The following is a 14,943-nucleotide window of genomic DNA, read 5'->3' as shown; positions in this document are numbered from 1 at the left end:
TTAATTATTGTAATGTAGGGAAGCACATATATGAGAAGCGGCTCTCAGGAAGTAGCCAATTCCAAAACTGCATCAAGACTGATTGGTGGGCAAAACCACTGCGGGCATTGCGGTCTTGTTCGGCTGGATTTACGTTGATGGCGCAAGAGTTGCATTTGCATTGGCACATTTATGCACATTTGGTTTGATTCTGTGAAAATACAGACGATTTGAACTTTTTTTCCTCTTTTTTTTCCCATGAAGTAGTCATTTATTTAGTCAAGTAATCCAACATTTCCTAGATCTTTTCAGGGTCTTCTTTTGGCACAGATATTACTCCAAAGCCCAAAGCTAAATTGAGACCACATGATGCACAATACTGCACACCACAAATACAAGCATATTTATTATATGAATATGTAAAAGCTGAGCACTGTTATCTTGATATTGTATTGTTTTTTTATGTCATGGGCTGCGGTCTAACATCGCCACCACATGACTGCTTTCTATTCTTTGGCTACTTGTCTCCTCCCTCTGGAAAGACACGCAAACCAATCAGTAGGTAATTTGGATAAGGGGGTGGTGGTAGTAATGAAATTGCATGCGCGTTTGCATCTTTGCGCCACGCACCAGTGGGTGTCGTGACTGACGCCGATAAGTGGGAGTGGGAGCTTGGAGGGGAGACAGTGCATCTGAACACTCGGTCGGATAACTTGCTCATCGTGGGAGCACATCGTCACAGAACATCATGGCAAGCAGGTGAGCGCAGACATCATTTGCAATCTTGCGGGATCTTTTTATTAAGAAAGCAATTGACAGTGAGGATTTATTACATGATTTTTCACAACACATGTTATTGTTTGTTACATGTCAGAATCCTGGCCTTTAAAATCATTATTTCTGCGGGATAACCTGCGATTGAACTTCATGCGCACACAGAAGAGACAGTTGAGGGCAGATGGAGGAAACAAAAGAAGAAACCGAGTGAAACAAACTGAGACAAAGGACCTTAGTCCCGAATCTTAGTCTGCTTCAGCTGTGCCTGCTTGGCTCAATTGACACGATTTGCAAAACGAGATGCTTAACGTCGCGTCGTTTCACCATTGCAATGCCGTACGCCGATAGAAATCACGATCTCTTATTTTAGAAAGGCATTTGTTTAGTTTCTTATTGACGTCAAATCATTTTGTTGATAATATTATAGGCGCTTTAATACAAAAATGCCCCCCTCCCCTCCACAAAAAAACTCAGATCGTTCTGAACCTGCATTTGAATCTACTAATGTGTGAACCAAATCCTTATTTTACAGTTTAACGATGGATCACGCCTTCCTAGCTCGGTCCGTGTGGCCGGGTGACGGTAAATTTGTGCAGCATCCCGCGGAGCTTCACACCAGCGTGGTGGTGACGCGCAGCATCCCCGCGGGGACCAGCTTTGGTCCGTGCGTGCTCCAAAACACATTTTACGACACCATCGCTTTCATTGCGCTGAAATCCAGTGACAGACGAGCCAAAGCGTGCGTGTTCAAGGTAAATTGGCTTTGGTTAATTGGGAAACACAGTAGGCTTGCATGCTAACTGGACGTTGCCAACAGGTGGACCCAGAGGCCATGCGTAATTCCGCCTTGGTGCTGTCGTGGCTCCGGCTGGTGCAGGCTGCGCGCAACGGAGAGGAGCAGAACGCGGAGGCCTTTTTGAAAGGAGGTCAACTCTACGTGCGGACCACCAGGGACGTTCACCAGGAGGAGGAACTGCTGGTGTGGTACGACCTGGAGCTGTGTCACCTTCTGGGCTTCACAGAAACCAGCAGAGGTTCTGGTGAAGGTGAGAAAAAAAAGATTCTTAATATTTAGCAAAACATTGTCATTCCTCAATGACTTCAACTCAATTTTTTTTTTAACTCACCAAGCTCTATAGCACTTGCATCAGAAGATTGGAGCGCTTTAAATGTATTGAAATGCTAATATATAAATAGAAGAGCACTTAATTTTAGAGTCAGCCAGAACTCCCTCAAACATCTCATGCACACACAGACAAGGTCACTCATTGAAATTCATTTTTAAACTTATTTGTCAGCTTTTTCACGAGGCATGGGAGTCTGCATTTGTTTTATTGTTTTGAACTTGTCGATTGGAGAATTTGTTTTGTGTACTTGAACTGTATACTAATGGTATATATTTGTGTGGTTGCAGAGTTCAAATGTGTCAGGTGTGAGCAGGTGTTCAAGAATGAATATCCCTTCTTGGCTCATTGCCGTTTCCTGTGCACCCAAATCTCAAGCCACGTGTGGAGTCGTGACGTTCACGATCACAAGCACGTGGAAGTCAAGAAGCAGCGGCGTGTAACAGATTTCCACAACATCGCCAGAGATTTGGAACACAAAAAAAGCGAGGCCGACGATGATGCTCCTTCCGGAATTAAACGGAAATACCCGGAAGTTGTTTACCTCAAAGGCAGGAAAACAGTCCTGTTGGAAAAAACGAATATTTCAAACGATGACAACATTACCCAGCTGGACAAGCTCCAGGATGAGGCTGGAGGAGATGCATCTGACTCACCCGTGAAATCAAAAGCTGACAGAACCAAAGTGGATCATTTGGGATGTAAAAATGCTACTTCTGGAGAGGAGAGGGAAGCCAAATTGACTATTACGCATGATAGGTTGATGGATTCGGATACAGGAGAGAGTTCCGGTTTACGCTCAAGCACCGGTAGCGCTTTTTCTTTAGTCCGCTCCGGCAGTCGAGAACAGAAAAGTGCTTTTTGTAAACCTAGTAAGAGGATCTCTGAAGGTGAACTGCATCAGGCTAGCCCAACAACGATACATTCATCCGTCCTGGAGGAGATGAGAGAGACCTTCACGCCCAGGACCGTTTCAGGATACAACAACCTGATGGCTCCAAGCATCCTCAGCAATGACGTTCACACGCTGCCTTCCCCCGTCACGCTAAACGCCGCCTTCCATTACGCATCGGAGCACTGGTCAAGAACAGCTCAGGTCCAATCCGCCTCGGCCCTGACAGTCCTCCCGCCCACCTTCACCTCCTTTGGCGTGTCGGTGCAAAACTGGTGCGCCAAGTGCAACCTGTCTTTCCGCATGACCTCTGACCTCGTCTTCCACATGCGCTCCCACCACAAGAAGGAGTTTGCCGCAGAGTCCCAAGTGAGGAGGAGGCGGGAGGAGAAGCTCACCTGTCCTATCTGTCACGAGTACTTCCGAGAACGACACCATTTGTCCAGACACATGACGTCACACAACTGAGACCTCCCTTGGCAGAAGAAAGATGTATTCTTTTACGGAGGTTTCGCTATTTAATAGATCTAGAATCCAGGATTCACAACGAGACTCTGATGTTTAACAGTGAATGTAGATAACTGTAATAAAATAGCATATGGCCAATACAGCCTTGTCCGCTAGGGGGCGGCAGAGGTACATGGACGCTGACCTCGAAGGCACTTGTCTGTACTTCAGGCCTGTGTGTTGATGGTCTGCTGATGACTTGGTGCCTTAAGGAGCTCAGGATGGAAAATAGATGGGAGATGTAGAGGACAGCTCATGATTGTCACGCATATCTCCAAGCGGTCCTCTTATTATTATTTATCCTGCTTTGTACATGCAATGTGTGTGTTTGCACCTTTACAAATCTACTTTTGTCAACATGAAATAATGCGTGTGTGTGTTTTTAAATACCTCTACATTTTAGTTTTGCATTTGAACAATAAATAATTTATTGTATCTTAAAGAACCTCCATTAGGAAGAATTGATTAAACATTTTAAAATTCGTAATTTGTAGTGATTGTTATAATGAGACCACAATAGTTGCACAAGCAAAATGAAAACGTGAACTGAAATCAGGCTGAGCAGTATATCAGCGTCTTGATACAATTGTCATTCGTCAGCATATCTAAATTAAATCCACATAGGGCCTCAGTCGTATTGTAATATTTTTTTATTTCTTTCTCTTTAATAAAGCAAGCTTTGGAAAAGCGGATATAAATTGCTGCCTCTGTGTCAGCTCAATGAGGCATGAAGGAGGTCTGAAGTAGAAGGGAAAGGCAAACACTCCAGCCTGTTCAGTGTGTATTTTAATGTCAGTTGTAAAACATAGAACGCATGCTTGGTTGGTCCTCACTGATTTGTTGTACCACAACACTGGTAAGTTGATTAACCAGCCATGGAGTTCATTGCTCATTTTGCGAAAAATGTTCACAGTTAAGTTAGACGTTAGTGTCCCATCACTGTCAGTACAAGGAAGAAAATCCCACAAAGTACTCCGAAATAGTCCTTTTCTTTAAGTGTGCTCTTTGTTGCTTTATGAATAGCTCAAATCCAAATGTTATTGAGTAAAAAATAAGTGTTTTTATGTAAATAATACTAATTGTAGACTGAGATTTATTCTATTAAGTGGTCAATCAGCTTTTGTCCTCATTTCTCAGAGTTAAGCAGCCATGTGAGGAATTAACATTTTAGCCCAGACAGAAAATCCTCTGTGGCCCAAAATTGACTTTATTTCTTGTTTCTTGTTTCTCAATTTCAGGAAAACAAATATTTTCTTCTTGGTTTCTGGCTTGGCTCATTTCTTCTTGGCATCCTCATTGTGGTTTTGTCGACTGGAACTGACCACTGTAAGTACACTCCCGTGATTCCGATTGTGGTTGATGCTGGGTTCATGTTGTAATAGCAAATTGTAGATTCAGACTGTAAAAGGGATCAGTGGGGAAACAAGAGGGGGAAAAATGAACTCGGATGTAAGTTTGATTTACGACGACTTGTCATTGCTGTCATCGTTATAATTTAAACACCATTTAACTTTAAAGTTGAGAAACATCTCAAGTTACATTAACACTTGAGTCCATGTACCATAATATTACAATATGTTGCAATAATACAATACAATGACCACCGGATAAAATACATAGATTTTTATTCCGGTATATTAAAATACATTTAAAACAACACTGACACAACACCATGTATAGTTAAATCTATACATCATGAAATGACACAAAACACATATTTGCTTTGTTTTTCTTCCTTGTAAAATTAGTACTGGTGCAGTCCCTTAGTATCAGAAATAAATGTACACAGACGTTAGAGGTTCTTTTTTATGGTATTTGCATGGATCTCCTAAATGTTTTTGTTGTCCAATTTTACATTAAAATCCACAGCAACTCATATTAGACAGTAAAACAAACACTGTATAGGAGATTGTTAAAAAACATTCCACAAAGTGATACACAACAGTTTGTGTTTTGGGATGACAGCAGTTAATGTTGCTGGCAAAACAGCACTCAGATACGCCCATGCACACTTGACTGCAGTAAACGCAAAGGTCTGTCCCCAAGTGCTTAGGAAATGTCTTTTGGAGACTAAATGACCATCCACTGTAGGCAAAGGCAAACTTCAAAGTACTCTGTTGTTACAAACAGATGTGAAACTCATTGCCAACTTTTGTACACCGACGGCAAAGCGACCGCAGTGTAATAATTGTTGAATAATCAAGCGGTCCCCTCTGTCATTTCATTGTTGGTTTCAGACACCAAGACTCCCTCTTAAAAACACAAATTCTCAAGATTTTTTTGGCAGATAGTCCTTTGAGAAGAACATCCTGTATTTAGGACTGGGGGGGGTGGCTGGGTGATTCCTGGGTTTTGAAGTTCAAGGGTCTGACGTCTTAATTAGCGCATGGCGGTTTCCTCCATTAACCATGAATCCACCACGGCCACATCAGTCACGTTATTTGGTGGACAACAAACGTGGCAGCTTTTAGTGGGGGGAGAAGGCAATAATAGGTCAAGAGGCTTCTGGAGGCTGGGGGGGAAGGTATCTTGGAGTGGAATCTTCCTGCCTTTGTAGTTGCTTCTTTTTGAACAGTGGTGCCTGCCTACTAGGTTTGTTTAAACGACCCACCCCACCCTCCTCCACAAACCAAGCATAGAACAAAGAATAACACAGATAAAAATGTTTTTTAAAATATATACTAGTGTTGGATTAAATTACTATTTTTATTCTACTACAGCTACCTTTGACCTTTTCATAATTTAAACACATATGTACAAAGAAACATCTAAAACAGTAGCTTACAGCCTTATTACTGGAGAAAAAAAAAAAATCTGCTTTCATTGTAATACTTTAAAGGTGTTATGAGGATTTCCAGATGTGACAATTGAATTTTTTTTCTCTCTATCCAAAATTGGTAGCGTAACGGATGTCTTGAAATAAACTGTACAAAGTAAACAAGTATAAATAGAGAAATTGCTGTTTAAGTTATCATTATGAACATTACTGGGACAATGATTCTTTCCTGAAAATGTTGTCTCCACAGAAAACGTAGAAACGAGAGAAAGAGCAGAACGACTAAAAGTTATTTTTCATTCTCCATAAGTCATTTTTTGTTTCACTCTGCCTCAGGCTTGTTCTGTCCTTTGCCTTCGCTGTCATCATTTCATCTGCAGGAGCAGGACTGGACAGACATATCGGGGTACATCTTGAGCACCAGATCCTTGGATTCTTCTCGGTAAAGCACTGCCAGAGGACTCATCCTCTCCGGTACACAGCAAGGCTCCGGAACCCCGGAAATAATCCCGACGGCTCGGACTATGCTTTGGATGGTGGCGTGGTTTGAGGGCCTCACCACCTGGCGATAGTTAGAGAAGAGGTTAAGGTCATGTGGCTTCGATTGGACCAAACGGGACAAGGTAAGCTGGAATCAGAGTCTTACCTTGGGCATTGGGAATCCACATGTGCCTGAGCAGTAGTAGGCGTCAAAAGCCTTGGGTGCGACGATCCACTCGCTCCAGCCGATGTCTGCGAAATCCACCCGGAGGTTCTTTCTGGAGCAGCCGTGGTGCCGAGTGTCTGCCCACTGTTTTCTTCTGGCCTTGCGCATGGTCTCATCATCAAAATTCAAAAGAGGTGAGCGGGAGTGATGAGCACTTGCCTTATTGTGCTTCCTTACATCCTTCACCTCATGTTTCTGCGCTTGTCTTTGACTATCCACCTCTTTGTATCTTCTCACAGATGAGGCTTCAAATTTAGACCTGTCTGATGTTCTTTGTGTTGATTTGTCTTTTTCATGTCCACCTCTACTTTGCTTGCCCCCATCCTCGTGGCTTTTCCGTTTCTTTTCTTGCTTCCCAGCCTTCGGTTTGGCTTTGAGGGCCGGATACCACGAGCTCTCCCAAAGGTCGTCCTTCCTGTATCCATCGGTTCTGTAGTCAACCTCGGGCAGCTCATTGTTCTGGATGGAGTCTGGGAGAGAAGTAGCTTCCCTCCTCACACGTCCTTTCAACTGTGGTGAGAAATTGGGTCCGTACATGAGGTCGGGGGACTGCGAGGGCTCGCCACTCTCAGAAAACGGGTCGTATCTCTGAAGACTTGGGTACACACTGTTAGGTTCTGCCAAGGCAAGGTCATCTGCGTAGACTAACAGGTAGCCTGAGTCCTCTGCTTTGTAATGCTGCCCTAAGTCCAACTCCACTGACACTAGGCGGTGACCCTTATCCCTCGCCTCCTGTATGACCTGGGTCACGTCTTTCATCTGCCACACCCCTCTCCTGTTGGGGTGGAAGGTCACATTGGCTAGGAACGACCCGGATGACCCAGAACTGACTCCCGACCCTGAGGAGACAGCACGAAGGAGCAGGCTGACGAGCGGAGAGGGCTGCGTGGCCGAGGACCGGCAGGATGCGCTCTTGAAGCGTTTACAGATCCACGCTTTTTGGGGAGGGAGCCGTCCTAGCAGGAAGTGGAATGTGGCTGACAGGATGACCTCAGAGTCCTGCAGGGTTGTGAGGTTTAGATGGTAGACTGTCCTAAGGTCAGAGGGCACTGCAAAGACAATCCATCAATCAGTACGCATGTCACTGTCATCGCTTCCCATTTCCAAACTTGTCCGAGTCACTTTTTTGTCACATTGTCACTTCCTGTTTTGTACTGCCTGTTCCGCGCAGGTCACAAAAAGGTAGATGACAGCTCATGCGCGGCAAGGGTTTGTTATGAAGCCTTACCAAATGTTCATTTTTGTTATACTGGCAAAAGCTGATTAGGCCACATTTTGACAATTTATCTAAAAATAAACAGTACACATTGTTTTTCAACACACAGGTGCTTCCATGTTTTTAACGTGGCCATATTAGCCAATATTTGTTTCCATACTTTCCATCATTCTTGAAAGTTGATTTTGGACAAGTTCGCTGTGATGGTGTTTTGCATCGGTATGATGATAAAAATCTTTTCCAAAATAGGAATGGAATGGTGCTCCGCAACAAAACCTCATTTGAACTTCAGTTTTGACTCTAAAAGTTGATAAAGTCGTGCCAAAACACACAGATGTGTAAATGGATAACAAATTGGACTTCACACACAGTGAAGTGGTGCAATTAAAAACGTTCCCTCAAATCCTGCATTGCCCGGTTGTGCCTGCAGAAGCCGCCCTGTAAGAGGAACCAGACTCTGGGGGATGTGGGTGGCAGGGGAGGAGGTTGCTCTCCAGATTCATGATGAACATTAACTTCAACAGCAGACTTATTGTTCATTGTGTAAGAGTTCAACGGAAGTATGGACTGACTCAGGAGATATACATTACCTCAGATTCAGCCTGCATATGGAAATGCTTACCTCAAGCTTCGCTCTAAGCTTTTTTAATACAGCCTGCACCCTCTGCCCATGCAGGCACCGCGACACAATCGACTGTTTTAACAGCTCTTTCATTGTTGTGAGAAGTCCCTCACATCTCTCCTTAGATTACGCCAGGCCATCGCAGTCAAAATACGCGCCTGTTATGTTACGCTATGTGAGAAGTACATGGGATATAAAATGAGTTATAAAAAAAGCATCAAACGTGCTGTGACTAAGCTGGCTCCGCGACGTGAAGTCACACATGTCCTGGAGCCACAACACAAACACAGAATCCATGACAATGACACTCTGAGGCGCCACTCTGCGGTCGAAGCAGACATGAAGTCGGGCATGGCTCGCGGGGTATCACAGGCATTTTTTTTTTTTTCATCTGGATAATGGATCGGACCCTCAGTAGAGAGGAGGCAGCTGCTGCAGCGTCACAGCATTATTTTAATGCATTCTCAGACTGTTCCAAAACACTCACACCTATTTAGAGCGCTTGGCTGAGTCAGGGAGCCCTGCTGAGAGCTCTGCATGGCCACAAAATTAGGGACATTTAAATCAATGAGCTAATAATACGACATTAAAAAAAATGTTTGCGGTATAACTCTAACAATACTTTTTTATTTTTTATTTTCAACAGTGGTTTGGAATGCTATTGCACCATTCTCTTATAACCTCATTTTTCACTAATGGAAACTAAAGCCACAATAATAAACACAATGCAATGTTAATTACTTTGGCTTTGTTTTGGGTCTATTGAGCACGTTTTGTTAGGTCAGTGGCGGCACGGTGTCTGCGGTGGGAGGTTCTTGTATGGATTACTTTCAAGTTGTCAAATTGGACAAGTTGTCCTTGTGTGTTATTGAGTGTGGCTGTTTTAAACAGTATGTGCCCTGCGATTGGTCGGCGACCAATCCAGGTTGGACCTAGGTGAGGCTCCAGCTCACCTGCGACCCTAATGAAGATGAGTGTTATAGAAAATTGATGGATGGCTGATGGCTCTTAGAAATAGTGTATTTTAATAACAAGTTGTCACAGTGACAATTAGAAGTAAATAAAAAATATAAGGCAATTATTTATTTATTGTTTTTCTTTATTTTTTCCCCCCTGAAATTTGTTGCATTTCACTCACCTTGGCTTGCTCTGAAGCTCCTGGCCGTGTTGCCCTCTTTGAGACGCTGCTCCTTGTTGCATCTCTCATGCAATTTGGACATGTGTTGGAGGAGCACGTCCTGGTCTAGTTCACCTGAGGAGGGCGGCCGAGGGAAGCTTGCTCCCTGCGCGATCGGAACCGACGCCACAACAAGGAAACACTTCAACACGAACTGCTGCAGGTGCGTGGAGAACATCGTCGTACCTGTCCTTAAAAGTCCTGCAACAACGAGGGCGCAAATCCAGGAGTGAGATCGTGAAGGGTGAAAATAAAGTTCAAAAAGTCAACTCCAGTGGTGAGTCAAGACAATATCGTGCGTTAAAGTTCCACGCTGTCCTCTCACGTGTTTCTGATCGAACCTGCACGTACACGCCGAATGTGTGAAACTGGTCCAAGAGTTCAGGCAGCTTTATTTATTTCCAAGTATGTGTGCGCGCGCGTGTGTGACTATGCATGTGCGAGTGTGTGTGTGTGTGTGTGGTTTGCCGAGTTGCTGACGTACACTCCAGTGGGGCCAAAGAGCTCTCTGTGCAACCAGCAGTGGAGGTCATGATGCTGACACCCCGCCCCCCTTTCTCCTCTTTTTCACATCATGATGATGTGTTCTAGTCTAGTGTACTCATAGCGCCATGGCACTCACAAATATAGCACAATTTGCGCACGTTTGTTTTGCAGTGCTCAAACAAAGCCACTTTTGAACCTTTTTTTATAAAAAAATATATATATTTGGCAATTCCAACTCAACATTTCCAGCTCTCCCTTATTATTTCCAGTAAAAGCTTTTGACAGTCTGTAGTCACACATAATTAGCATTGAAATGCCTATAATAATAGTGGCGCTAACCACCCAAGGGCTATTGCTCTTAACAGTCATCATTTGGTGTGAATTTGTGGTTTATTATGCACAACTGTGGTGGGATTACTCTCTTTTTATTATTGCATCTTTTAAACCCAACCACATCTTAGTCCTCTTTTTTTTTTTTTTTTTTTTTAAATCGGTGTGCCTATAAGTTATTTTCAGTTTCTGGAAGACTATAACGACAATGCTTGTTTTGTGGAAGCGGTGGTCTCCAGCAGAGTGGTTGTAACTAGCTGGGCCTCTCGGGTCACTCTCCGTCACCACCGCATATGCGACGCACACACAAAGTAGCACTTTTCTGGCCCCTAAGTATGTGAATGTGTGCATTTGTAAGACACTGGAGTTATGGTTGTAGTGTGACAGGAACACAAACAGCATGGATGCTGCCAATGATTGATGACTACTGGTGGTTACATCAACTTTTATGATATACTACCACCCTCTCAAAGAAAGCATCAACAAAAGAAGCCTCAAGCTCCTGAGTCTTGCAGCCATCATAGTTCTGTAGTAGCAAACAACACTACTACTACTACTTTGAGAGTCAAATCAAGCACTATAATGACACCATGATTATTGTTTGACCTCTAAGTCTGAATATGTAGGGCGGTCCAAGATTAACTCTGGGCGTAATCCATTCAAGATTATTGCTCTCTGCATCGGGACTGTGTGAGCGGCTGAGACAAGCGTGCTGAACCCTGACCTTAACTTCACACAACACATTTGGGATGAACTAAAATAACATCTTTAAAACAGATTCACAAATGGATGGATAAAAATCCCCCACGGACACACAAAGAAATCTTCCCAGAAAAGACGGGATCATTTCTCATCTGGGTTGCTGATTGACTAAATACAGCACCAGACATGAGGCTTAGACAGAAGATAATCCTTTATTCTGATGATGACTTGTGGCCCACAAAATCCAGCATTCATGAGATGTGAGTGCTTGTTGCTTCCCGCTGATTCACAATTCAGCGGTGAAGTGTGAGTCCGGTTGTATCCGACCACTCAGACTGTGTTTTTGGACTGTGGCGTGTTACAGCTTGTCCAACACGAAGGTCTCCTCGTCGGGCCGTCCAAGTCAAACAGGACTTGCTTTCTGCTCTCTGCAGGGGTATGGAGGTTTCTAGGAATGTTGTTGAAGTGATAATTTGAAAATGTAAATCATGGCAAGAGAAGAAGAATATCGTAGAAGGGTTGCATAATTCAATTATACTGGGAAATAATAAACATGATCATTCTCTTCACATCATGTATGTCTTTGATTATTAATAATGGCACATATGTATGGTACTTTGAGCAGTTCTGTTTAGATATTATTTTATCATACTGGTTGCTCATCAAATTAATCTGGTTTCCTGTTTTGGGGATTGATGGTGCTTTTTGAAAGTGACTTGAATTATTTACAGTGTGGATTCCTTTGCTTGTGGGCAATTGTGAAGTTCAACCCATCACAGTTACAGCATTCAATAACTTTAAGTGAAGCGTACGGCCTCCAGACCATTGGTGGGTGGTCTGCAAGAAACCCCAAGAGGTCGGTGAGAAACATGAATTTTGTAGTTCAAACGTCCAAATGCTGTATAGGCACTTTTTTTTTAGGATTTTAGTATTGTTAACTTAATTTTTCTGTATCTTGAAAGTTTTAAAAAATACTGCTGTAGTGTATATGACTTGGGATTTTATATGGCTTCTTTGAATTTAACATGTATGGCCAAATGTTGTGTTTTCTGTCCATGTGGGGTGTATCGCAAGAAAACTTGATTTTTTTATTTTTTACGCGAGAATTTTGTGCATGCACTTTTTTCCAATTTATGTGCTACACATGATTTCCCACTTCGGTCTCTGGCCAGTCATGCATATCACATAGCCAGCAACCAAAATGCAAAGATCTGGTAAATTATTAACATTTACAAGTGAACACTTATACTTTTTTTTTGTCCATTAAAATAATTTTGTGGTAATGAAAGACCAGGAAGCAAACCTCATGGCTGTCATCCCCTCACTTTTAAATGTGAGAGCAAAAGGGCAAAAGTGTGTTTGCATGAGTGACAATATGGAGACTGTAGTTATGGTGGCGCTGGTGGTAGTAACTCTGTGACCCATTCACATGGTTAATAAAACATTCATAGAAGCAGAGGAATGTTATGGTTTGTGTGTGTGTGTGTGTGTGTGTGCATAGCAGGAGAATGTGTGTGTGTTCTTCTGACTGTGATGTTGGGCCTCCTGCAGTGACCCCACGGAGTGCACCATTCTGTTAGCAAACAAAGGGTCGGCTGTTCCCCCCCACTCCAACCGTGGACTGTTCCAACGCCGCCGACCGCTCACCGCCGAGCTAACCAAATATTTCTCTTCCTGCTCGGAATTTGTCTCAATAAATAGGTTTATGTTTTGGGGTTTTCTTTCTCCTTCGGCTCTTTTCAACTGAGGGCTCCCGAACGCTCAGGTGGCCCCCTAATCTCAGGACTTGCGGTGCTGGACGTGGCGCCTTTTTGAACTGGGACGAGAGCCGCGACATCCTGACTTTTGTGTGGAATAACATCCCAAAGTAAACTTTCTCTGGGAGTATTATTTCATCTTTCATTGACACTTTCCTGATTCCAATTCATCTTTCTTCACTTGCACTTTCAAGGCTTTTGGAAAAATATAGAGCTGCATTGTGCTAAAGCAGGGATACACTTTTTTTTTTTTTTTAGCACGACTCAAATCATTAGCCGGACTGATTAGTGATTAAGAAAAATAAATACAAGATATAAACAAGCGTGGATATACCGATCTGCAGAACTAATGATCGTTCATACTACTTTAGAGGATTATTTAACTCGTAAAATTCATCAAATTCCCAAATGACTGTATATAGAAGTCACATGATCCAGTCGTGAGTGGTGATCAACAACAAGGAGTCCATGCACTAAGCAAGTGTGTCGTGTTTACAGGCGTGATGTGAGCAATGACTGCCGGTGTTGTGTTTACTCTGACGCCCGTGATATTCATTACCGGCTGAGCTGTGTGCTGCCACTTCCTGAACATGTCCCACAAGCCCCGTGACCTCTTCGTACGGGGGCTGCCCTTAAACCCCATTGAGCTTGGGCCAGGATGGAGGAAATTACTCTGCGAGATTGATTGGCTAAATCCTTTAATTATGCCGCTTTCACAATGCGGTTTGTGCCTTTGCTGGTTGTCAAACAACATTATAAAAGGGTCAAGCCGCTTGACAAAGCGACCCGTGTTTTATTGTTTTGATTTATGTGAAGCCTGAGGGTTTTGTTTGTGAGAAGGAATTGCGAAGGTTTCAAACTCAAAACACACAGAGGAATCAGATGGAGTAATTTAACGAGAAAACGATTTGACACTTCATACTTGACTTTTCTCGTATTTTACATGTGGAGGTCTGACAAGGGAGAAACGTGTCATTTTTCCAGCGCAATGTGCTAATTCTGCCTTGTTTTAAGAGAACGTAATATGCCCACCCACATTTAGTACAATATCCTGCTGAGATTTTCACCACGTTTGTTTCTGTTGGGCCAACACATACAGGCTCATTTAAAATAGCTTTCCCTGATGAGACAGCAGAATATGAATTGGGAATATGATGGGAGGGTCTGAAATTCTGCTACTTGAAGGACTGGCTCTTTGCTCTCGTTTGCTTCTGTCTCCGTCATTTAGAGAGGCAGCGTGTGAATTTAGCCTCCAAGCAAAGTCATAATTGTAATATTTATTCCCTTGTTTATTGGGGGGGCTTAACCCTTCAGCCCTCCTGTCGTTCCGCGGCCTCTAATTGGACGTGACCATTGCCGTGGTGAAGTCATAGTTATGGGCTTCAGTCTGTACAAAGCATGCGAGTGACTGAGTGACTGAGTAATTGAAGGTCAGGAAATTAGAGATTGAAAAGAAACCTTTTTCAATATTTCCAAGTCTTGTTGAATCAGTTTGATATTTCTTGATTCTGGCAATCGCTGTCACAAGAGCAAACATTTCCATCCACTGAGTTTAAATGAGATCTGTTTTTTCTGGCAGGGTTGTCTACAGAGTAAATGTACAGATTGGCGGTGTCCATTGTTAACCTGAAGAAAAGGTTACGGACCGGTAAATGTCAGAGCAGCGACTATTCTCACTGAATGGCCTTTGTTGAAAAGTTCCTGAGAGGAACAAACAGTCTCCGAAATAGGGGTACGGTGGCAGTCCATAACGTAGCCCTAATTCATACTGTAGCACCGTAAATGATAAATTTGAAAACGCAGACTTGATGTCATACTTGGCAACTATACGGGAGCAACAATGTGCCTTGCAGACGATGTGATTCCAGAGGAACTGGAAAAAGGCAAACTTG

The 14,943-nt window shown here is 43.2% G+C and overlaps 2 protein-coding genes across 2 annotated transcripts; one reads left to right on the top strand and one right to left on the bottom strand.

Moving 5' to 3' along the window:
• The first annotated feature begins 561 nt into the window (after positions 1-561).
• Positions 562-3,977, top strand: prdm8 (PR domain containing 8). Its single transcript, XM_037271721.1, has 4 exons — positions 562-738; positions 1,289-1,508; positions 1,574-1,802; positions 2,171-3,977. The coding sequence occupies exons 1-4, from the start codon at positions 728-730 to the stop codon at positions 3,238-3,240; spliced, it is 1,530 nt and encodes a 509-aa protein (XP_037127616.1). The 5' UTR covers positions 562-727; the 3' UTR covers positions 3,241-3,977.
• Positions 3,978-4,887: 910 nt separating this feature from the next.
• Positions 4,888-10,266, bottom strand: gdf10a (growth differentiation factor 10a). The gene is made up of 3 exons (XM_037271722.1): positions 9,738-10,266; positions 6,702-7,810; positions 4,888-6,617 (listed from the first exon to the last, which is right to left on the bottom strand). The coding sequence occupies exons 1-3, from the start codon at positions 9,952-9,954 to the stop codon at positions 6,426-6,428; spliced, it is 1,518 nt and encodes a 505-aa protein (XP_037127617.1). The 5' UTR covers positions 9,955-10,266; the 3' UTR covers positions 4,888-6,425.
• Positions 10,267-14,943: the final 4,677 nt, after the last annotated feature.

Source organism: Syngnathus acus, chromosome 15 (assembly GCF_901709675.1).
Source record: "Syngnathus acus chromosome 15, fSynAcu1.2, whole genome shotgun sequence".
Lineage (NCBI taxonomy): Eukaryota > Metazoa > Chordata > Actinopteri > Syngnathiformes > Syngnathidae > Syngnathus > Syngnathus acus.
This window is presented reverse-complemented; position numbering and strand designations above follow the sequence as displayed.

Bases quoted from the DNA above. Each gene is read 5' to 3' on its own strand.
- prdm8 (XM_037271721.1), top strand. The intron at 1,509-1,573 runs GTAAATTGGCTT...CGTTGCCAACAG, and splicing joins CCAAAGCGTGCGTGTTCAAG to GTGGACCCAGAGGCCATGCG. The intron at 1,803-2,170 runs GTGAGAAAAAAA...GTGTGGTTGCAG, and splicing joins CAGCAGAGGTTCTGGTGAAG to AGTTCAAATGTGTCAGGTGT.
- gdf10a (XM_037271722.1), bottom strand. From the start codon at position 9,954: ATGTTCTCCACGCACCTGCAGCAGTTCGTGTTGAAGTGTTTCCTTGTT. The intron at 7,811-9,737 runs GTGAGTGAAATG...TTGTCTTTGCAG, and splicing joins GAGCTTCAGAGCAAGCCAAG to TGCCCTCTGACCTTAGGACA. The intron at 6,618-6,701 runs GTAAGACTCTGA...AACTATCGCCAG, and splicing joins GTGGATTCCCAATGCCCAAG to GTGGTGAGGCCCTCAAACCA.